The following is a 27,467-nucleotide window of genomic DNA, read 5'->3' on the forward strand; positions in this document are numbered from 1 at the left end:
ACTACATCGGTAAATCTGCTAATCCAATGAGCTAGCGATGTACAAATAACCTTGGAAAAGGCACGTTTTTTAGCAGTTTTATTCGTGGTTATATGACGCGACTCTGCGTTGTACTGCGTCTGTAAGACAGGCAGCCAGATTGCTGATCCATCGTGGATGTCTAGTGACGTATCCGCTTCGGAGGTTGCCAGCTTCATAGGCAAAACATTTGGCGCAGGCGCGGCACTGACGGCTGCTGTCTACTTAGTCCGCAAAGTCTGCCTGATAATGGCGTGGAAATCCGGGGGAGCTAGCCACGCAGAGCTCGTCAACAACCTCCGCAGTAAGTCCGCATGCTTTAGGAGGAGCGACACGCAAACTCCGCCACTGTTTGAACGGCGAGCGAGCCGGTGGAAGCGAGCTAATGTGCTAAGCTAATTTGACATGTTGTAACCACCCCTTTCTCATGCCCGCCTCCGTAGTAAAGATGGTGGGGGAAAATACACCACAATGTCGTTCGAGGTCGCTAAAGCGTTTTCTTCTGCGAGCCAGCTTTCGGCCGTGGAGTTGAGGTTTTCTAGCTTTACGTGCGTCATTTGGGACGTTGGAGAAGTTAGCTTAGCATAGCATAGCATACCCTGCAGGGATGCTAGCCATGTAGCATTCACATGCGCTTGAATGACAATGGCAGCTGGAAAATAATTAGTGTGTGTGTGGGTGTGTGTTCGAAGCACAGCATGCTGACTTAATGCCGAGACGCGTCAATGCGTGCTGTCAAAGCTACTCAACTGGCACCCGTAGGCTAAAAACTGCGCATGAATGACATCAGAGTTCAGAGAGAAACTTGGAGTGACTATCCATTTTTTGTTGTTGCAGCAAATGACTTGATAAAGACAACACCCCAGCACTCTCGCCGTGCAGGTGATCTTTGAGTCGGGTTGTACAAGCTTACATTCCCAGACACTGCCGTTATAATGTGTTATTTATTCATGAGAAGGCAAAGAAGGGGTCCATCCATCCATCTATCTTCTTCCGCTTATCCGAGGTCGGGTCGCGGGGGCAGCAGCCTAAGCAGTGAAGCCCAGACTTTCCTTTTCCCAGCCGGGAGACATAGTCTTCCCAACGTGTCCTGGGTCTTCCCCGTGGGCTCCTACCGGTCGGACGTGCCCTAAACACCTCCCTAGGGAGGCGTTCGGGTGGCATCCTGACTAGATGTCCGAACCACCTCATCTGGCTCTTCTCGATGTGGAGGAGCAGCGGCTTTACTTTGAGCTCCTCCCGGATGGCAGAGCTTCTCACCCAACGTTCCCTCCCGCCTGCGCAATTGCGCACTGCTCAAGCGTCCTCTGCGCACAGCAAATATATGACGCGCACCAAATCAAATCCCATCTGAATTCTAAACAAAATAAAGACATTTATTCTGTGTAATTTTGCAATGCAACTCTGAGTGACAGTGACAACAAGCGGCCCTAACGGTGTTCGTCAACACCGTTCAATTATTGTAACGTCTATCAAGATGCTTCGAGGACAGGAATTATAGCGATCACTTTATTGAGCAAAACTGTTTATATTCGGCCATAACCACACCAAAAATATGAGTAAAAAACTTCTATCTCGAAAAACTAGTCATTTTCTGCCGTACAAACCAGGCCAAAACCAACTTTTCATCTGTCACCAACACGCATACCACTAAGCCACTGGTGCGTTTATGGCCACACAAAAAGTCGACAACTCAAACACCACACAAAGTTACACTATGACTCCTCAGTCATATGTGTGCTTATTCTACTGTCATTTATTTACTGTCATCTCTGAAAGGGGTACAAATGATTTCCAAAGCAGACATATTGTACAATACTAATCCATAGCTTATGAAAAACAAGATTTCTTGTATTTTCATAACAAGTGGGCCAAATCACTAATATTACAAAATAATCTCATGAAAATGACTCCTCATTTGAGTGTTATTATAAACGATTGGTTTGAGACAGGTGTGCTGCTGGTATTGCCATGTGGGATGTTGCTCACATGTGCTCCACTGAATGCTCAGGGAGTTTTTGTGTTTGCTCAGACACATGAACAATTAGAGGGAACATTGTTCTCACCCTATCTCTAAGGGAGAGCTCCACCACCCGGCTGAGGAAACTCATTTCAACCGCCTGTACCTGTCATCTTATCCTTTCGGTCATAACCCAAAGCTCATGACCGTAGGTGAGGGTGGGAACGTAGATCGACCGGTAAATTGAGAGCTTTGCCTTCCGGTTCAGCTCCTTCTTCACCACAACGGATCGATACAGCGTCCGCATTACTGAAGACGCCACACCGACCCGCTTGTCGATCTCAAGATCCACTCTTCCCTCACTCATGAACAAGACTCCGAGGTACTTGAACTCCTCTACTTGGGGCAGGGTCTTCTCCCCAACCTGAAGATGGCACTCCACCCTTTTCCGGGCGAGAACCATGGACTCGGACTTGGAGGTGCTGATTCTCAACCCAGTCGCTTCACACTCTGCTGCGAACCGATCCAGTGAGAGCTGAAGATCCTGGCCAGATGAAGTCATCAGGACCACATCATCTGCAAAAAGCAGAGACCTAATCCTGCAGCCACCAAACCGGATCCCCTCAACGCCTTGACTGCACCTAGAAATTCTGTCCATAAAAGTTAAGAACAGAATCGGTGACAAAAATCAGCCTTGGCGCAGTCTAACCCTCACTTGAAACGTGTCCGACTTACTGGCAAACAAGGGGTGCCAAATCTATTTGCGACGGTCCAAATTTATCTGTGGCGGCCTGCCACAAATACATTTGGGAATGGGCAACACTGGAGCGTCTTTGAATAGCACTTTAGCAGCACGCCTAACTTAAAAAACACGTATTAGATATTTTTGACTTTGACTTTTTCGGTATGTTCTTAAAACCAGCAGTTATCCTCTCATAAGTGTTTTTGCAGCACGTCTTTAACTGCAAAGCATATCGATTCCTGTTATAAGAGAATCTTTGACTCGAGTTTCTTTACTGTACGGAATTGTAACGACAAGCTACATTTGTCAGATCTCCGTTGTCGTATTTTACGCTTCATAATGTATCACACATTTTCAATGGGAGACAGGTCTGGACTACAGGCAGGCCAGTCTAGTACTTGCACTCTTTTACGATGAAGCCACGCTGTTGTAACACGTGGCGAATGTGGCTTGGCATTGTCTTGCTGAAATAAGCAGGGGCGTCCATGAAAAAGACGTTGCTTGGATGGCAACATATGTTGCTCCAAAACCTGTATGTACCTTTCAGTATTAATGGTACCTTCACAGATGTGTAAGTTACCCATGCCTTGGGCACTACTACACCCCCCATACCATCACAGATGCTGGCTTTTGAACTTTGCACCTATACCAGTCCAGATGGTTCTTTTCCTCTTTGGTCGGGAGGACACAATGTCCACAGTTTCTAAAAACAATTTTAAATATGGATTCGTCAGACCACAGAATACTTTTCCATTTTGCATCAGTCCATCTTGGATTAGCTCGTGCCCAGCAAAGCCGGTGGCTGCGTTTCTGGGTGTTGTTGATAAATGCCATTCGCTTTGCATAGTAGAGTTTTAACTTGCTCTTACAGATGTAGCGACAAACTGTAGTCACTGACAGTGATTTTCTGAAGTGTTCCTGAGCCCATCTGGTGATATCCTTTACACACCGATGTCGCTTTTTGATGCAGTACCGCCTGAGGCATCGAAGGTCCGTAATATCATCGCTTATGTGCAGTGATTTCTCCAGATTCTCTGAACCTTTTGATGATATCACAGACCGTAGATGGTGAAATCCCTAATTTCCTTGCAATAGCTCGTTGAGAAATGTTCTTAAACTATTTGACAATTTGCTCACGCATTTGTTGACAAAGTGGTGACCCTCGCCCCATACTTGTTTGTGAATGACTGAGCATTTCATGGAAGCTGATTTTATACCCAATCACGGCACCCACCTGTTGCCAATTAGCCTGTTCACCTGTGGGATGTTCCAAATAAGTGTTTGATGAGAATTCCTCAACTTCCTCAGTCTTTTTTGCCACTCGTGCCAGCTTTTTTGAAATATGTTGCAGGCATCAAATTCCAAATGAGCTAATGTTTGCCAAATATAACAAAAGTTTACCAGTTCAAACGTTAAAGGTGCCATATGTAGTAATGTGGCCAGATATGGTACTGCAATCACAGTCAAAATTCTGTAGTTCCCTCCTACTATCAATGACTGAGTTTGCCAGATACGCAGCCGAATCCTATTCCAAGGAACTTCAAATTGCAATCGACGAGTCCTACGCTGTAGGTTTCTCTTGTTTATGCTTCTTGCAAGAGGATTTACTAAGTAATTATGCCACATTTTACTGACGTCCATTAGCCAAATGTATTTGTAAAGTTACGCAGCAATATTTTCGTCGGACCACCATCAAAATAATTATACATATAATATATTATATATCGCATAGGCCTACTTTAATGGCAAGCCAAGGCCAACAGTAAAATTACCGCCACATTTCGTTCAGCATAACTCCATGTTGCATCCAACCTGACGCACTGCGTTCTCTTCCATTTATGCACATCGAAAGAGCATCATACATTAATACAAAGTGGGAAAGGGGTAGGATTAAATAAGCTTTGCTTCTTCCTACTCCTTTTCGGACATGATGTAAAGAGAAATTATATCAAATTACGTGTGATGTATTATACTGTAAGTGTGTTCATGTTCGAAATAAACTAAACTCAATCAATCACCATCTTTCAGTGCAGAGTGCGATTCTATGAGCCAACCCACGTTACGCACAAATCATATAGCCTACTACCATGTCAGTACACTAAGTAGAAAATCATTACCACCTCATATGTGTTTGATGCACATACAGTACCAGAAACGGCAATTAGCCGTGCTAATGTTGGAACCCCCTTTCCTCAGCATATCTGCATATTGAGAACGAAATAGGCACTGACACTACCCATATTCACGTAGGTTTTATTTGTCGAAAATATACTTTTCCCTGTCAGTTGGATGACACACCGACATACAGGCTAACGGGCATGGGCGAGCATGCTAAGCATTACACTAGGAGCTGAGCACCATCACACTAAGCATTTGTTGCACAAACATACTAGCTTTGTTAGACAAGATCATAGACTGTATTGGACAGTATAGTTAGATACGAAATGTCCATTTCCATTTATTACAAGTAAAAAGAAAATGTAAATGCCTGACTTACCTAACAAGGAGGAAATTAGCAAGTTTGGCGTCAGATGGAAAAAATCTTCTTCGGCTTCAATCGTCTCCAACTTTTGAAGGCATCCCCGATACAAATCCTAATTTTGTTCCTGGCTTTGTCACGAATAAGTTGAGAATCGTAACAATGTCTTTTAGATTTACTAAGGTCTGACATGTTTAGTAACTTTACCAGTGGCAGCAGCTAGACGAAGAGGGCGGTGCGAAACTGGAAACCTGGATGTGACACACTCATAGACTTTCTAATTGGTCAAACGATGGAGGGCGAGGCATCGAAATGAAAACAATAACAAGATTTCGGGGCTGTAAATCTAATTTTGAAATGAGCATATCCAGGCTGATCTACTGTTATCAGTTATAAAGGTATTGGAAAAGAACATGATTTATTAATGCCTTTTGACATATCAAGGCCATTTAATGATGACTTGACATTAAATTATCACATATGGCACCTTTTAAGAGTCTTGTCTTTGCAGTCTATTCAATTCAATATAGTTTGAAAAGGATTTTAAAATAATTTTATTCTGTTTTTATTTAAGATTTACACAACTTGCCTACTTCACTGGTTTTATAAAATGTGAAAGTACAATTACTAATTCAGTGTTAATAATTGATTGGACCCTGGGGTCCAAAAAGGTTAAGAAAGGTTTGTACCATGAATGCTTGCAAACTTCTGACACTAGTTTATCACATTTTATCATGTGAAACCTCCAAATGCATTTCTATTTGCAAGGACCAAATTTATGCACTAGGTATGCACTGTACATCCACCGGTATCAGTGTTTTATTTATAATGTATCCTGCATGTGTGTGTGTAGCTGTAACGAGAGTAGCGACGGCTGTCGTTGGCTTTTCTTAACGTTTGGCACCAACAGCCTGCAACATGTTACTAGAGATCACACTCCTAACAAACCTCACACCTTTCACTTACGTACTCTCCTTTCGTACAGTTTCCTTTGCAATGTTATCAGTCACGGTTTTTTACGATAATTCTAATTCAAAACGGTAATACAAACCGTCGGGAGTTTAACAGCAGTTTATCAATTGTCGTTGCATCACTGTCATAAGTTAGTAAGTTAACCACTGCAGAAAACAACAACACACAGACTTACCTGCATCTCACTTTTAAACATACTCCATAGTCACTGTATGTTTAGTACAGAGGTGCTCAAAGTGCGAAAAGGGAGCCATTTGTGGCCCGCAGCTAATTATTTAACGGCGTACGGCACATTCTAAAAACACTAGTAACAAAAAAAACCATCAAAAAGTGGAATAAAAGAGCATACAGGTGAAATGTAACTAGAAAAAGTTGCAATGTTGACTTCAGTAACACAAAGCTGCCATGCAGGCTGTTTTTTTTCTTTATAACGGTCAAAAAATAATGATTTAAAATTAATGTTATTATGAATTATTGACCTATTGAAGGCTTTTATTACTTCACATTGAATATTGCACTTATTCCACTTTATTGTGGAAAATATTGCATGTGTGTTTTCCATAAAAAAACTTAAGTTTTCTATAACAAAAAGAGCATAAAAAAATAAACAAAAAACTTATTTTAACCGATGGATCTTGAGTTGATCTAGAGATTTAAGCATTGACAGTAAAACAATTTAAAATAATGTATGACTTATTTTGAACACTTTCATGAGTGAGGACCTTTTTGAATCCCTGATAATTTTTGTGGGATTTTTTTTTTAACTGTTCATTGTTAAAAAAAAAAAAAAGAATCAAAATCAATGTTGTTATGAATGATTGACTCATTTAAGGCTCCGATTATCTCAGAGCAAATATTCCACTTAGAATTTTTTTGGGGGAAAAAATGTATAAGTGCTAAGAAATCACAGCTAAGAGATGCTTTGAACACCACTGCTTTATTTTTTTTCACCAGGAAGGCAAAGTGTGTACTGGGGGCCATTTAATGAACGCAGCTCTTTTTTATTGGCCTGTGGCACATTGTAGAAATAAAAAAATAAACAAAAACAAGCAAAAAAGCATAATGTAATGGAAAAAGGCTGACATGTTGATAGTAAAAGAATACAAAACCCCAAAGGATTTTTCTTTAAATATATTTTGTGTTTTTTTTGTCTTATTTAATTTCAAATGACATGTCATACTACCACTTTATTAAAAGAACATACATAGCAATATATTGTTTTATGTACTTAGAGGTTCCACGCCACTGTTGTTCTTTTTAGAATATAAGATGGTTGACTATTGTTATTTATGAGCACATTTATAAGCAAAAGTATTGTTTCTTTTAATATACTGGGAGGATATAAACCACTGTTGTTCTTTTTTCAATGTATAGTTACCTCTTGGAAGTTAATACTGCGATTTGAATGATGTGCAAAAAGATGTTTCAGCACAGCGATATTAAATACTTGACAGTTTGAAACAGTTTCACTAAAGTAGTGGATTTAAAAGTAAATTGTTTTCTTTTTATCGTGGTATTGAATGAGTATCTAGCACGACGGAAATTCACAAGTACTGAAATTCTGGTCTTGTGACAACCCTTGTAGTCGGGATGTTCTTTTATCATCAAGATGATGTAATGCAATCCGCTTTGTGGTTTTCTGCATCCGCAGAAAATGGCATCATCAAATCGGACAAGGTCTACGAAGTGATGCTGGCCACAGACCGGACCAATTTCTCTCGTTGTAACCCTTACATGGACTCCCCGCAGTCCATAGGTAGGTGTGATCAACGTCATACATATCAATCAATAACATAATGTTTGTCTAAAAATAACATCCATTAACCATGTTTCTTTCTCTTTCCCCTAAAAGGCTTCCAAGCAACCATCAGCGCCCCACACATGGTATGACCTCACACACATCACATACTAGTCAAAGGAATGTCTAGTAGAGCATACAAAAAAACTGTTTAAAATCTTTTACGGCCGTTTTTCAACATTACGAGAGCCTTCTAAATATGAAATAACACCCTTTAGTCACCTTTTACACTAGGGATGGGACACTTTTTTTGTGAAAAAGTACGTGATCTGCCCCTGCCGATTAACGCCTTTTAAAGCCGATTACCTCCGACTGATACTTTATTTATTTTTGGCAGATTGACTGACAGAGGCGGTGTCCAGCTTAGGTAATATAATCACCTTTGTTGTGGCAAATAAACTAAATTTCTTGGTATCTTATCATTATCAAGTACCATTATCACTGGAGGACGAGGCTAAACATGTTTCACACAGTAAGAGTGTTTATCGGCCAATTTCACTTATTTAAAACATCTGTATCAGTCGGCATCATGAAACCTTGATCGGAACATCTATGCTTTACACTCTTAATCCAAAATACAGTGGAACCTCAATTTATGAATAATAACAATTGGTTCTTGAACATGGTTTGTAAATTGAAAAGTGTGTATGGTAAAGCACAGTTCCACGCAAGAAACAATGTAAACATGAATATTTGGTCCGAGCCTCGACAAAATTAAATATGATATATATAAAGAATGCACACTTTGAAGACATGTGCTCTCAAAAACCTTAACAACCATGTTGCTACAATCCTTTAAAAAAAAAAAAAAAAGTAAAATCCTTTTTACCTTGCTGTCGGTGAATGTTTGTGGCATGCAACCTCCAAGAGCAGACAAGGCAGAGACGGGAGGCGACAGGTAGGAAGGGCAGAGGGTGTGGGTTCCCTCTCTTCTCTAAGTCTAAGTCCACAGCGAATCCCTTATTCTTTCCAAGCGGGTTTGTTGGCTTTTCTGGACCCATACTGAGTAAGCAAAATAGACAAAACTTGGTAAATAGCGAGAAAATAAACAGATGCCTGACCACTGAGAAGTGACAGCTGCCCCCTGTGTATACTGCACTGCACAGGAAGTGACCTCTCCAAAATGGCTGCGACCTAAAGCTTCCAGCGGCACACCAAAATTAATGAATAAATGAATCGTTTGTACAGCGAGACATGGTTCGCACACAGTAGCATATTTGGCGCAATCTAAAAGTTTCTATGTGACATATGAACTTGAAGTGCCATCCCTTTACTAACCCATAGGATAGGGTTCAATATGATGTCAACTCGTCTGGGAAGGCTGTCCACAAGGTTGCGGAGTGTGTTTATAGGAATTTTCCACCATTCTTCCAAAAGCGCACTGGTGAGGTCACACACTGATGTTGCTCGAGAAGGCCTGGCTCTCAGTCTCCGTTCTAATTCATCCCAAAGGTGTTCTATCGGGTTCAGGTCAGGACTCTGTGCAGGCCAGTCAAGTTCATCCACACCAGACTCTGTCATCCATGTCTTTATGGACCTTGCTTTGTGCACTGGTGCACAGTCATGTTGGAAGAGGAAGGGGCCCGCTCCAAACTGTTCCCACAAGGTTGGGAGCATGGAATTGTCCAAAATGTTTTGGTATCCTGGAGCATTCAAAGTTCCTTTCATTGGAACTAAGGGGCCAAGCCCAACTCCTGGAAAAACAACCCCACACCATAATTTCTCCTCCACCAAATTTCACACTCTGCACAATGCGGTCCGAAATGTACCGTTGTCCTAGCAACCTCCAAACCCAGACTCGTCCATCAGATTGCCAGATGGAAAATAATGGTTCATCACTCCAGAGAACACGTCTCCACTGCTCTAGAGTCCAGTGGCAACGTGCTTTGCACCACTGCATCCGACGCTTTGCATTGGACTTGGTGATGTATGGCTTAGATGCAGCTGCTCGGCCATGGAAACCCATTCCATGAAGCGCTCCGCGTACTGTATGTGGGTTAATTGGAAGGTCACATGACGTTTGGAGCTCTGTAGCAACTGACTGTGCAGAAAGTCTTTGCACTATGCGCTTCAGCATCCGCTGACACCTCTCTGTCGGTTTACGTGGCCTACCACTTGTTGGCTGAGTTGCTGTTGTTCCCAAACTCTTCCATTTTCTTATAATAAAGTTGACTTTGGAATATTTAGGAGCGAGGAAATATCTCGACTGGATTTGTTGCACAGGTGGCATCCTATGACAGTTCCACGCTGGAAATCACTGAGAGCGGCCCATTCTTTTACAAATGTTTGTAGAAACAGTCTCCATGCCTAAGTGCTTGATTTTATACACCTGTGGCCGGGCCAAGTGATTAGGACACCTGATTCTGATCATTTGGATGGGTGGCCAAATACTTTTGGCAATATAGTGTATATAGTTACTTCGCATGCAGTCCGCTTTCGGCGCCCGGCCAAATTGTTTAAGCCAAATGCGGCCCCCCCCCCCAGTCAAAAAGTTTGGCCACCCCTGCCCTAAGGTAATGAAATGCCCATCCCTAATAGTAACAATACCAGAAATAGTATTTGGAAAAATTACTTTTTGATCTTACTTAGCACCGCATCTTGTGTCTGATCCCGCTCACTGCTGTCCCATGTCCTCAGCACGCCTACGCCCTGGAGCTTCTACACGACCAGCTGTACGAGGGCGCCAAAGCCTTGGACGTGGGCTCCGGCAGTGGAATCCTCTCGGTTTGCTTCGCACGAATGGTGAGGACCCCGTGTGACACGGCTGTTTTCTTCACGGGGCACCTTTGCGTGAATCCCGTTCTCTTGTGTAATACCCAGGTAGGTCCTAAAGGCAAAGTCATTGGCATCGATCACATCAAAGAGCTCGTCGACGATTCTGTAAACAACGTGAAGAAAGACGACCCCAGTTTGATCACGTCGGGGCGAATCACACTAACAGGTGAGCGCGCACTCACGCCATCGAGTCAAGTGTGATGCAACAGTGGGCTGAATAAAATACTTCCATGAATACACACCGGCTGAAGAGGTCCTGCATGTGTGCGTTTCAGTTGGAGACGGACGACAGGGCTACACGGAGGAGGCGCCTTATGACGCCATCCATGTTGGCGCCGCAGCATCAACGGTCCCGCAAGCTGTGAGTCAGTTAACAGTCACGCACAGTGGAGGTCACACACTCTGACACATTGTGACACTTTTGGGATGGTTGCCACACACAATGTCACATTGTACTAATACTAACATACACACTATGTTACATTGTACTAATACTAACATACACACTATGTCACATTGTACTAATACTAACATACACACTATGTCACATTGTACTAATACTAACATACACACTATGTCACATTGTACTAATACTAACATACACACTATGTCACATTGTGCTAATACTAACATACACACTATGTCACATTGTACTAATACTAACATACATATACACTATGTCACATTGTACTAATACTAACATACACACTATGTCACATTGTGCTAATACTAACATACACACTATGTCACATTGTGCTAATACTAACATATACACTGTCACATTGTACTAATACTAACATACACACTATGTCACATTGTGCTAATACTAACATACACACTATGTCACATTGTACTAATACTAACATATACACTATGTCATTTTGTACTAATACTAACATGCACACTGTCACATTGTACTAATACTAACATACACACTATGTCACATTGTACTAATACTAACATATACACTATGTCACATTGTACTAATACTAACATGCACACTGTCACATTGTACTAATACTAACATACACACTATGTCACATTGTGCTAATACTAACATACACACTATGTCACATTGTACTAATACTAACATATACACTGTCACATTGTACTAATACTAACATACACACTATGTCACATTGTACTAATACTAACATACACACTGTCACATTGTACTAATACTAACATACACACTATGTCACATTGTACTAATACTAACATACACACTATGTCACATTGTACTAATACTAACATATACACTATGTCACATTGTACTAATACTAACACACACTGTCACATTGTACTAATACTAACATACACACTATGTCACATTGTACTAATACTAACATACACACTATGTCACATTGTACTAATACTAACATACACACTATATCACATTGTACTAATACTAACATACACACTATGTCACATTGTACTAATACTAACATACACACTATGTCACATTGTACTAATACTAACATACACACTATGTCACATTGTACTAATACTAACATACACACTATGTCACATTGTACTAATACTAACATACACACTATGTCACATTGTACTAATACTAACATACACACTATGTCACATTGTGCTAATACTAACATATACACTATGTCACATTGTACTAATACTAACATACACACTATGTCACATTGTACTAATACTAACATACACACTATGTCACATTGTGCTAATACTAACATATACACTACATCACATTGTACTAATACTAACATACACACTATGTCACATTGTACTAATACTAACATACACACTATGTCACATTGTACTAATACTAACATACACACTATGTCACATTGTACTAATACTAACATACACACTATGTCACATTGTACTAATACTAACATATACACTATGTCACATTGTACTAATACTAACATACACACTGTCACATTGTACTAATACTAACATACACACTATGTCACATTGTGCTAATACTAACATACACACTATGTCACATTGTACTAATACTAACATATACACTGTCACATTGTACTAATACTAACATACACACTATGTCACATTGTGCTAATACTAACATACACACTATGTCACATTGTACTAATACTAACATACACACTATGTCACATTGTACTAATACTAACATACACACTATGTCACATTGTACTAATACTAACATACACACTGTCACATTGTACTAATACTAACATACACACTATGTCACATTGTGCTAATACTAACATACACACTATGTCACATTGTACTAATACTAACATGCACACTGTCACATTGTACTAATACTAACATATACACTATGTCACATTGTACTAATACTAACATGCACACTGTCACATTGTACTAATACTAACATACACACTATGTCACATTGTGCTAATACTAACATACACACTATGTCACATTGTACTAATACTAACATGCACACTGTCACATTGTACTAATACTAACATATACACTATGTCACATTGTACTAATACTAACATGCACACTGTCACATTGTACTAATACTAACATACACACTATGTCACATTGTGCTAATACTAACATACACACTATGTCACATTGTACTAATACTAACATACACACTGTGTCACATTGTACTAATACTAACATACACACTATGTCACATTGTACTAATACTAACATACACACTATGTCACATTGTACTAATACTAACATACACACTATGTCACATTGTACTAATACTAACATACACACTGTCACATTGTACTAATACTAACATACACACTATGTCACATTGTACTAATACTAACATACACACTATGTCACATTGTACTAATACTAACATACACACTGTCACATTGTACTAATACTAACATACACACTATGTCACATTGTACTAATACTAACATACACACTGTCACATTGTACTAATACTAACATGCACACTGTCACATTGTACTAATACTAACATACACACTGTCACATTGTGCTAATACTAACATACACACTATGTCACATTGTACTAATACTAACATATACACTGTCACATTGTACTAATACTAACATACACACTATGTCACATTGTACTAATACTAACATACACACTGTCACATTGTACTAATACTAACATACACACTATGTCACATTGTACTAATACTAACATACACACTATGTCACATTGTACTAATACTAACATATACACTATGTCACATTGTACTAATACTAACACACACTGTCACATTGTACTAATACTAACATACACACTATGTCACATTGTACTAATACTAACATACACACTATGTCACATTGTACTAATACTAACATACACACTATGTCACATTGTACTAATACTAACATACACACTATGTCACATTGTACTAATACTAACATACACACTATGTCACATTGTACTAATACTAACATACACACTATGTCACATTGTACTAATACTAACATACACACTATGTCACATTGTACTAATACTAACATACACACTATGTCACATTGTGCTAATACTAACATATACACTATGTCACATTGTACTAATACTAACATACACACTATGTCACAGTGTACTAATACTAACATACACACTATGTCACATTGTGCTAATACTAACATATACACTACATCACATTGTACTAATACTAACATACACACTATGTCACATTGTACTAATACTAACATACACACTATGTCACATTGTACTAATACTAACATACACACTATGTCACATTGTACTAATACTAACATACACACTATGTCACATTGTGCTAATACTAACATACACACTGTCACATTGTACTAATACTAACATATACACTACGTCACATTGTACTAATACTAACATACACACTATGTCACATTGTGCTAATACTAACATATACACTATGTCACATTGTACTAATACTAACATATACACTGTCACATTGTACTAATACTAACATACACACTATGTCACATTGTACTAATACTAACATACACACTATGTCACATTGTACTAATACTAACATACACACTATGTCACATTGTACTAATACTAACATACACACTATGTCACATTGTACTAATACTAACATACACACTATGTCACATTGTACTAATACTAACATATACACTATGTCACATTGTACTAATACTAACATACACACTGTCACATTGTACTAATACTAACATACACACTATGTCACATTGTGCTAATACTAACATACACACTATGTCACATTGTACTAATACTAACATATACACTGTCACATTGTACTAATACTAACATACACACTATGTCACATTGTGCTAATACTAACATACACACTATGTCACATTGTACTAATACTAACATACACACTATGTCACATTGTGCTAATACTAACATACACACTATGTCACATTGTACTAATACTAACATGCACACTGTCACATTGTACTAATACTAACATATACACTATGTCACATTGTACTAATACTAACATGCACACTGTCACATTGTACTAATACTAACATACACACTATGTCACATTGTGCTAATACTAACATACACACTATGTCACATTGTACTAATACTAACATGCACACTGTCACATTGTACTAATACTAACATATACACTATGTCACATTGTACTAATACTAACATGCACACTGTCACATTGTACTAATACTAACATACACACTATGTCACATTGTGCTAATACTAACATACACACTATGTCACATTGTACTAATACTAACATACACACTGTGTCACATTGTACTAATACTAACATACACACTATGTCACATTGTACTAATACTAACATACACACTATGTCACATTGTACTAATACTAACATACACACTATGTCACATTGTACTAATACTAACATACACACTGTCACATTGTACTAATACTAACATACACACTATGTCACATTGTACTAATACTAACATACACACTGTCACATTGTACTAATACTAACATACACACTATGTCACATTGTACTAATACTAACATACACACTATGTCACATTGTACTAATACTAACATACACACTGTCACATTGTACTAATACTAACATACACACTATGTCACATTGTACTAATACTAACATACACACTGTCACATTGTACTAATACTAACATGCACACTGTCACATTGTACTAATACTAACATACACACTATGTCACATTGTGCTAATACTAACATACACACTATGTCACATTGTACTAATACTAACATATACACTGTCACATTGTACTAATACTAACATACACACTATGTCACATTGTACTAATACTAACATACACACTGTCACATTGTACTAATACTAACATACACACTATGTCACATTGTACTAATACTAACATACACACTATGTCACATTGTACTAATACTAACATATACACTATGTCACATTGTACTAATACTAACATACACTATGTCACATTGTACTAATACTAACATACACACTATGTCACATTGTACTAATACTAACATACACACTATGTCACATTGTACTAATACTAACATACACACTATGTCACATTGTACTAATACTAACATACACACTATGTCACATTGTACTAATACTAACATACACACTATGTCACATTGTACTAATACTAACATACACACTATGTCACATTGTACTAATACTAACATACACACTATGTCACATTGTACTAATACTAACATACACACTATGTCACATTGTGCTAATACTAACATATACACTATGTCACATTGTACTAATACTAACATACACACTATGTCACAGTGTACTAATACTAACATACACACTGTGTCACATTGTGCTAATACTAACATATACACTACATCACATTGTACTAATACTAACATACACACTATGTCACATTGTACTAATACTAACATACACACTATGTCACATTGTACTAATACTAACATACACACTATGTCACATTGTACTAATACTAACATACACACTATGTCACATTGTGCTAATACTAACATACACACTGTCACATTGTACTAATACTAACATATACACTACGTCACATTGTACTAATACTAACATACACACTATGTCACATTGTGCTAATACTAACATATACACTATGTCACATTGTACTAATACTAACATATACACTGTCACATTGTACTAATACTAACATATACACTGTCACATTGTACTAATACTAACATACACACTATGTCACATTGTACTAATACTAACATACACACTATGTCACATTGTACTAATACTAACATACACACTATGTCACATTGTACTAATACTAACATACACACTGTCACATTGTACTAATACTAACATACACACTATGTCACATTGTACTAATACTAACATATACACTATGTCACATTGTACTAATACTAACATACACACTGTCACATTGTACTAATACTAACATACACACTATGTCACATTGTGCTAATACTAACATACACACTATGTCACATTGTACTAATACTAACATATACACTGTCACATTGTACTAATACTAACATACACACTATGTCACATTGTGCTAATACTAACATACACACTATGTCACATTGTACTAATACTAACATACACACTATGTCACATTGTACTAATACTAACATACACACTATGTCACATTGTACTAATACTAACATACACACTGTCACATTGTACTAATACTAACATACACACTATGTCACATTGTGCTAATACTAACATACACACTATGTCACATTGTACTAATACTAACATATACACTATGTCACATTGTACTAATACTAACATGCACACTGTCACATTGTACTAATACTAACATACACACTATGTCACATTGTGCTAATACTAACATACACACTATGTCACATTGTACTAATACTAACATGCACACTGTCACATTGTACTAATACTAACATATACACTATGTCACATTGTACTAATACTAACATACACACTATGTCACATTGTGCTAATACTAACATACACACTATGTCACATTGTACTAATACTAACATACACACTGTGTCACATTGTACTAATACTAACATACACACTATGTCACATTGTACTAATACTAACATACACACTATGTCACATTGTACTAATACTAACATACACACTATGTCACATTGTACTAATACTAACATACACACTGTCACATTGTACTAATACTAACATACACACTATGTCACATTGTACTAATACTAACATACACACTATGTCACATTGTACTAATACTAACATACACACTGTCACATTGTACTAATACTAACATACACACTATGTCACATTGTACTAATACTAACATACACACTATGTCACATTGTACTAATACTAACATACACACTATGTCACATTGTACTAATACTAACATACACACTATGTCACATTGTACTAATACTAACATACACACTATGTCACATTGTACTAATACTAACATACACACTGTCACATTGTGCTAATACTAACATATACACTATGTCACATTGTACTAATACTAACATATACACTATGTCACATTGTACTAATACTAACATACACACTATGTCACATTGTACTAATACTAACATACACACTATGTCACATTGTACTAATACTAACATACACACTATGTCACATTGTGCTAATACTAACATATACACTACATCACATTGTACTAATACTAACATATACACTATGTCACATTGTACTAATACTAACATATACACTGTCACATTGTACTAATACTAACATACACACTATGTCACATTGTACTAATACTAACATACACACTATGTCACATTGTACTAATACTAACATACACACTATGTCACATTGTACTAATACTAACATACACACTATGTCACATTGTACTAATACTAACATACACACTATGTCACATTTTACTAATACTAACATACACACTATGTCACATTGTACTAATACTAACATATACACTATGTCACATTGTACTAATACTAACATACACACTGTCACATTGTACTAATACTAACATACACACTATGTCACATTGTGCTAATACTAACATACACACTATGTCACATTGTACTAATACTAACATATACACTGTCACATTGTACTAATACTAACATACACACTATGTCACATTGTGCTAATACTAACATACACACTATGTCACATTGTACTAATACGAACATACACACTATGTCACATTGTACTAATACTAACATACACACTATGTCACATTGTACTAATACTAACATACACACTGTCACATTGTACTAATACTAACATACACACTATGTCACATTGTGCTAATACTAACATACACACTATGTCACATTGTACTAATACTAACATATACACTATGTCACATTGTACTAATACTAACATGCACACTGTCACATTGTACTAATACTAACATACACACTATGTCACATTGTGCTAATACTAACATACACACTATGTCACATTGTACTAATACTAACATGCACACTGTCACATTGTACTAATACTAACATACACACTATGTCACATTGTGCTAATACTAACATACACACTGTCACATTGTACTAATACTAACATACACACTATGTCACATTGTGCTAATACTAACATACACACTATGTCACATTGTACTAATACTAACATATACACTATGTCACATTGTACTAATACTAACATGCACACTGTCACATTGTACTAATACTAACATACACACTATGTCACATTGTGCTAATACTAACATACACACTGTCACATTGTACTAATACTAACATACACACTGTGTCACATTGTACTAATACTAACATACACACTATGTCACATTGTACTAATACTAACATACACACTATGTCACATTGTACTAATACTAACATACACACTATGTCACATTGTACTAATACTAACATACACACTGTCACATTGTACTAATACTAACATACACACTATGTCACATTGTACTAATACTAACATACACACTATGTCACATTGTACTAATACTAACATACACACTGTCACATTGTACTAATACTAACATACACACTATGTCACATTGTACTAATACTAACATACACACTATGTCACATTGTACTAATACTAACATACACACTATGTCACATTGTACTAATACTAACATACACACTATGTCACATTGTACTAATACTAACATACACACTATGTCACATTGTACTAATACTAACATACACACTGTCACAATGTGCTAATACTAACATATACACTATGTCACATTGTACTAATACTAACATATACACTATGTCACATTGTACTAATACTAACATACACACTATGTCACATTGTACTAATACTAACATACACACTATGTCACATTGTACTAATACTAACATACACACTATGTCACATTGTGCTAATACTAACATATACACTACATCACATTGTACTAATACTAACATATACACTATGTCACATTGTACTAATACTAACATATACACTGTCACATTGTACTAATACTAACATACACACTATGTCACATTGTACTAATACTAACATACACACTATGTCACATTGTACTAATACTAACATACACACTATGTCACATTGTACTAATACTAACATATACACTATGTCACATTGTGCTAATACTAACATACACACTATGTCACATTGTGCTAATACTAACATACACACTATGTCACATTGTACTAATACTAACATATACACTACGTCACATTGTGCTAATACTAACATACACACTATGTCACATTGTACTAATACTAACATATACACTGTCACATTGTACTAATACTAACATACACACTATGTCACATTGTACTAATACTAACATACACACTATGTCACATTGTACTAATACTAACATACACACTATGTCACATTGTACTAATACTAACATACACACTATGTCACATTGTACTAATACTAACATATACACTATGTCACATTGTACTAATACTAACATACACACTATGTCACATTGTACTAATACTAACATACACACTATGTCACATTGTACTAATACTAACATATACACTGTCACATTGTACTAATACTAATATACACTGTCACATTGTACTAATACTAACATACACACTATGTCACATTGTACTAATACTAACATACACACTATGTCACATTGTACTAATACTAACATATACACTATGTCACATTGTACTAATACTAACATACACACTGTCACATTGTACTAATACTAACATACACACTATGTCACATTGTACTAATACTAACATACACACTATGTCACATTGTACTAATACTAACATACACACTATGTCACATTGTACTAATACTAACATACACACTATGTCACATTGTACTAATACTAACATACACACTATGTCACATTGTACTAATACTAACATACACACTGTCACATTGTACTAATACTAACATACACACTATGTCACATTGTGCTAATACTAACATACACACTATGTCACATTGTACTAATACTAACATACACACTATGTCACATTGTACTAATACTAACATACACACTATGTCACATTGTGCTAATACTAACATACACACTATGTCACATTGTACTAATACTAACATATACACTATGTCACATTGTACTAATACTAACATACACACTGTCACATTGTGCTAATACTAACATACACACTATGTCACATTGTACTAATACTAACATACACACTGTCACATTGTACTAATACTAACATACACACTATGTCACATTGTGCTAATACTAACATACACACTATGTCACATTGTGCTAATACTAACATACACACTATGTCACATTGTACTAATACTAACATATACACTATGTCACATTGTACTAATACTAACATACACACTGTCACATTGTACTAATACTAACATACACACTATGTCACATTGTGCTAATACTAACATACACACTATGTCACATTGTGCTAATACTAACATACACACTATGTCACATTGTACTAATACTAACATATACACTATGTCACATTGTACTAATACTAACATACACACTGTCACATTGTGCTAATACTAACATACACACTATGTCACATTGTACTAATACTAACATACACACTATGTCACATTGTACTAATACTAACATACACACTGTCACATTGTACTAATACTAACATACACACTATGTCACATTGTACTAATACTAACATACACACTGTCACATTGTACTAATACTAACATACACACTATGTCACATTGTGCTAATACTAACATACACACTATGTCACATTGTACTAATACTAACATGCACACTGTCACATTGTACTAATACTAACATACACTATGTCACATTGTACTAATACTAACATGCACACTGTCACATTGTACTAATACTAACATACACACTATGTCACATTGTGCTAATACTAACATACACACTATGTCACATTGTACTAATACTAACATACACACTGTGTCACATTGTACTAATACTAACATATACACTATGTCACATTGTACTAATACTAACATACACACTATGTCACATTGTACTAATACTAACATACACACTATGTCACATTGTGCTAATACTAACATACACACTATGTCACATTGTACTAATACTAACATGCACACTGTCACATTGTACTAATACTAACATGCACACTGTCACATTGTACTAATACTAACATACACACTATGTCACATTGTGCTAATACTAACATACACACTATGTCACATTGTACTAATACTAACATACACACTGTGTCACATTGTACTAATACTAACATATACACTATGTCACATTGTACTAATACTAACATACACACTATGTCACATTGTACTAATACTAACATACACACTATGTCACATTGTACTAATACTAACATACACACTGTCACATTGTACTAATACTAACATACACACTATGTCACATTGTACTAATACTAACATACACACTATGTCACATTGTACTAATACTAACATATACACTATGTCACATTGTACTAATACTAACATATACACTATGTCACATTGTACTAATACTAACATATACATTATGTCGCATTGTACTAATACTAACATATACACTGTCACATTGCACTAATACTAACATTTGAAAGTTTGTTGCATTGCCTTGTTCACAAATGCATAACTTAATCGGTACTTCGAGGCGAGCTCCGATCTGGTTTCCAAACATTTTCATATCACATTGAAAGACAGTGCCCTCTGGTGGCGAATGTGACAACCAACCATGTCCTCCTCCTACTAGCCAAGAAGAAATAATGATGTTACGTCAACACATTTTTTAAGCGTAAAAAGAAGTGAACCGCTGTCATAAGCAGACCGTGTCTTGCAGCTCCTGGACCAGTTAAAGCCCGGCGGACGCCTCATCCTGCCCGTGGGCCCGGCCGGGGGCAACCAGATGTTGGAGCAGTACGACAAGCTGGAGGACGGCAGCACCAAAATGAAGCCCTTGATGGGGGTGATATATGTGCCTTTAACGGACCGAGACAAGCAGTGGTCCAGGTGGAAGTGACTTCCTTCCTACTCCCCCTTCCCCTCCTTTCCTCCTATACCCTTCTCTCCTTCTCACAGCGGAAAAGGTGAAATGGGCGTGGCTTGGCGCATCACAAAAAAGGGGGCTGCGGGGTTTTTTTTTTGTTGGTTTGCTTCTTCCACACCATGCCGAGAAGTAGCTGCACGTTTCCTTCCTTCCTTTTAACGCTTTAAAGGGGTGAATCAAAGCTGCTGGACTAATGAAACTTGACAATAAAACACTGTGAAGGCTGGTGTTTGGTAAGCATGAGCGCAATAATGATCATAATAACAATTACAATGGCGGAACGTGTCAACTATTTTTATTTGACCTTCTGCTCTGTGAGATGTAGACACTGACCAATGGGATTGTATGCTGCTGCTAACATTTCTTATTATTTTATTTGTTTTTTTTTATTATCCCCCCTTGCTCCTCTAACATCCACGACTTCTGTTTTCTGCAGGGATGAACTCTGAACAGCAAGACAGTCCATAATCGCACCGTTTAAATTTCAAACCCTGGAGGAAACTCAGACTGGGGGAAGGGTTCAAGCAGTCCTTACACTAAATTCATTCATAATCATCACGGACTTCTTTTCCCCATTTCTCCTTTTTTTTCCCCCGCCATGCAATACAAGTATTACCAATATCGGAGAGCGCTGGACTTTGTTGACAAAAGCTTGTAAGATGATTGACATAGTTCAACCTCCCTGCTAATAATATATACATACAAGCTTTAGCCACCCTCTCGAAGATAGCAGTATTAGCAACACAATGGCTGACATAAACCCTCACATCCTGTTTGCTGAGCATCGTTTAAACATCAACCACACGTGCAAAGACGCTACTTTCCTCGCACGTCGTCACACGCAAGTGACTTTTGCCAAAATAAATATCAAGCAAATGAATGTCTGGTGTCTTCGGGGAGGGAAAGAAATGAAATCTTGAAGCACATTTTATTTTCTGTGATAAAAATATGGCTGTCAACTTCTGGAATGGCATATGACAATAAAGAGTTGCTTATGTTTTATTATTGGGTTGTTTGGTTATTCACTAACTACTTCTCAGGGTGTGTCCCACTTGTATTTTCTCTCACTGAACCACAACTATGCATTTCTGTCAGTACTCATGTTTTATCATTGGATTATCTGGTAATTTATTACCTCTCAAAGTGTACAAATACTTGAGTAGTCTGTGTTCAGCTTTGTAGCAGTATAGAGCACATTTACTAATCAGAGTGCATGGTGGAATTCAGTCATTTCTCTGACTGAACCAGAATTACCCATTTCAGGCATGTTTTATCATTGGATTTTTTGGTAAATACTTCTCAAGGTGTGCACAGCTTGTATAACAATATATAACATATATTACTCAGTGGCCTAGTGGTTAGAGTGTCCGCCCTGAGATCGGTAGGTTGAGTCATACCAAAGACTAAAAAAATGGGACCCATTACCTCCCTGCTTGGCACTCAGCATCAAGGGTTGGAATTGGGGGTTAAATCACCAAAAATGATTCCGGGCGCGGCCACCGCTGCTGCCCACTGCTCCCCTCACCTCCCAGGGGGTGAACAAGGGGATGGGTCAAATGCAGAGGACACATTTCACCACACCTAGTGTGTGTGTGTGACAATCATTGGTACTTTAACTTTAACTTTATCCAGAGTACATGGTGAAATTCAGTGATTTCTCTCAGTGAACCGCAACTCCACATTTCTGGCAGCACTTATGTTTCACCATTAAAGTGTTTGCGAATTACCTCTCAAGGTGTGTACAGCTTGTATATCAGTATATATTGTAACACATTTACTATACAGAGTACATAGCGGAAATTAGTAATTTATTTCACCGAACCGCAACTCCCCATTTAAAAGGCAGCACTCATGTTATCTCATTGGTTTATTTGGCAACCACTTCTCAAGGTGTGTACGTACACCTTGTATAACAGTATAGAGCACATTTACTAATCAGAGTGCATGGTGGAATTCGGTCATTTCTCTTACTGAACCGCAACTCCCCATTTCAGGCAGCGCTCATGTTTTATAATTGGAAGTTTTAGTAAATACTTCTCAAGGTGTGTACAGGTTGTATAACAGTATATAGCACATATACTATCCAGAGTATATGGTGGAATTCAGTAATTTCTCTCACTGAACCACAACTCCCCATTTCAGGCAGCACTTCTGTTTTATCATTGGCATTTTTAGTAAATACTTCTCAAGGTGTGTACAGCTTGTGTAACAGTGTATAGCATGTTTACTAATTAGAGTACATGGTGGAATTTAGTAATTTCTCTCACTGTACTGCAACTCCCCATTTTTGGCAGCACTTATGTATTACCATTACATTATTTGCTAACTACCTCTCGAGGTATGTACAGCTTGTATAACAGTATATACTGTAACATATTTACTATACAGAGTACATAGTGGCAATGAGTAATTTATTTCACTGAACCGCAACTCCCAATTTAAAGGCAGCAATCATGTTATATCATTGGTTTATTTGGTAACTAGTTATCAAGGTGTGTACAGCTTGTATAACAGTATAGAGCACATTTACTAGTCAGAGCGCATGGTGGAATTCAGTAATTTCTCTGACTGAACCAGAACTCCCCATTTCATGCAGCACTCACGTTTTATCATTGGAAATTTTAGTAAATACTTCTCAAGGTGTGTACAGCTTATATAACAGTATATAGCACATATACAATCCAGAGTACATGGCGGAATTCAGTAATTTCTCTCACTGAACCGCAACTCCCCATTTCAGGCAGCACTTCTGTTTTATCATTGGCATTTTTAGTAAATACTTCTCAAGGTATAGCTCGGTTGGTAGAGCGGTATAGCTCAGTTGGTAGAGCGGCCGTGCCAGCAACTTGAGGGTTGCAGGTTCGATCCCCGCATCCGCCATCCTAGTTACTGCTGTTGTGTCCTTGGGCAAGACACTTTACCCACCTGCTCCCAGTGCCACCCACACTGGTTTAAATGTAACTTAGATATTGGGTTTCACTATGTAAAGCGCTTTGAGTCACTAGAGAAAAGCGCTATATAAATATATAATTCATAATTCATAATTCAAGGTGTGTACAGCTTGTAAACAGCATGTTTACTAATTAGAGTACATGGTGGAATTTAGTAATTTCTCTCACTGGACCGCAACTCCCCATTTTTGGCAGCACTTATGTATTACCTCTCAAGGTATGTACAGCTTGTATAACAGTATATACTGTAACATATGTACTATACAGTGTTGGGTTAGTTACTGAAAACCAGTAACTAGTTACAGTTACCAGTTACTTTATTTCAAAAGTAACTCAGTTACTAACTCAGTTACTTACACCAAAAAGTAATGCGTTACTGTGAAAAGTAACTATTTAGTTACTTCTTTTTATTTTTATTTTTTTAAAGCTCCCATTAATGCCCTTTTAGCCTTCATTTCAATACTGTTATTGCACTGGAGAATAATACAATCTGTTGATCAACTTGACATGCATTTTTATTTTCCTTTTAACATAATTAATGAAAAACAGTGCAACATAAAAAGGCATTCCTCCTTTCTTTAACCTTGGACCAATGACCATGAATAAAAAACAAGTTAAAGTGCAACATAAGAAGGCACATCATCTTCCTTGAAACATAGGTAGTGAAATAAAGCCTGACATCTGGAGTGATGCTGCTGTCTTCCACACTTGGAGCCATGGATTGTAGAATCCTTGTTTTCAGTGGCAGGATCATTGACACAGATGGTGACGTTTCAGTGCTCAGTAGAGATGTAACACTTTTGAGGGGTTTAAGCACCTGGAGGACCTCATCTGCCACTCTCACATCATCATCAGACAGGGTGACATTTGTCTTCAGGGTGTTGTGGGTCAATGCAGAGTATATAGCTGCCTGCTGCTCCAACATATCATAAGTGGAGTTCCACCTCGTTGGGACATCATGTATGAGCTTATGAGTAGGCAGCTTTAGCATTTCTTGCTTTGTCTTAAGCACATGAGCAGCTGTTGTGCTTGGGTGGAAGTAGGAAACCTTCCTGATCCTCCCAAGGAGGCGCTCCATCCTATTGACTGAGATTCCCTTCTGTGATGCCAAATTCACTACATGTGCAAAGCACCTATCTGTGGTCCCAGTCCTGCCTCATTCACTGTAATTATTTGATTTTTGGCATTATCACGTGTGACTGGGATCTCTTTATCTTCCATTCCTCCGCTGCTTGTGTCAGCACCTGCGCAAGGTGACTCTCGTAGAGGGGGTGTGTCTTCTCATCTCCCAGTCTGCTGTGATGAAGTGAGCGCTTATAGTTCCGCTGGACGTCCACCCGTCTGTCATGAGCGCAACAGATGATGCT

At 37.4% G+C, this 27,467-nt stretch overlaps 1 protein-coding gene across 1 annotated transcript; it reads left to right on the plus strand.

The window, feature by feature from the left end:
- On the plus strand, window positions 1–24,151 carry pcmt (protein-L-isoaspartate (D-aspartate) O-methyltransferase). The gene is made up of 8 exons (XM_061987196.2): window positions 1–322; window positions 7,823–7,927; window positions 8,024–8,055; window positions 10,607–10,711; window positions 10,790–10,910; window positions 11,020–11,105; window positions 22,943–23,112; window positions 23,586–24,151. Exons 1-8 carry the CDS (start codon window positions 157–159, stop codon window positions 23,596–23,598), a joined length of 798 nt encoding a protein of 265 aa, XP_061843180.2. The 5' UTR covers window positions 1–156; the 3' UTR covers window positions 23,599–24,151.
- Window positions 24,152–27,467: the final 3,316 nt, after the last annotated feature.

Source organism: Nerophis lumbriciformis, linkage group LG26 (genome assembly GCF_033978685.3).
Source record: "Nerophis lumbriciformis linkage group LG26, RoL_Nlum_v2.1, whole genome shotgun sequence".
NCBI classification, from domain to species: domain Eukaryota; kingdom Metazoa; phylum Chordata; class Actinopteri; order Syngnathiformes; family Syngnathidae; genus Nerophis; species Nerophis lumbriciformis.

What these genes read in the sequence shown, in the direction of transcription:
- pcmt (XM_061987196.2), top strand. Translation starts at nt 157, where the DNA reads ATGTCTAGTGACGTATCCGCTTCGGAGGTTGCCAGCTTCATAGGCAAA. An exon ending in GGACTCCCCGCAGTCCATAG is followed by an intron (nt 7,928 to 8,023) that starts GTAGGTGTGATC and finishes TTCCCCTAAAAG; the next exon opens with GCTTCCAAGCAACCATCAGC. An exon ending in CATCAACGGTCCCGCAAGCT is followed by an intron (nt 11,106 to 22,942) that starts GTGAGTCAGTTA and finishes CGTGTCTTGCAG; the next exon opens with CTCCTGGACCAGTTAAAGCC.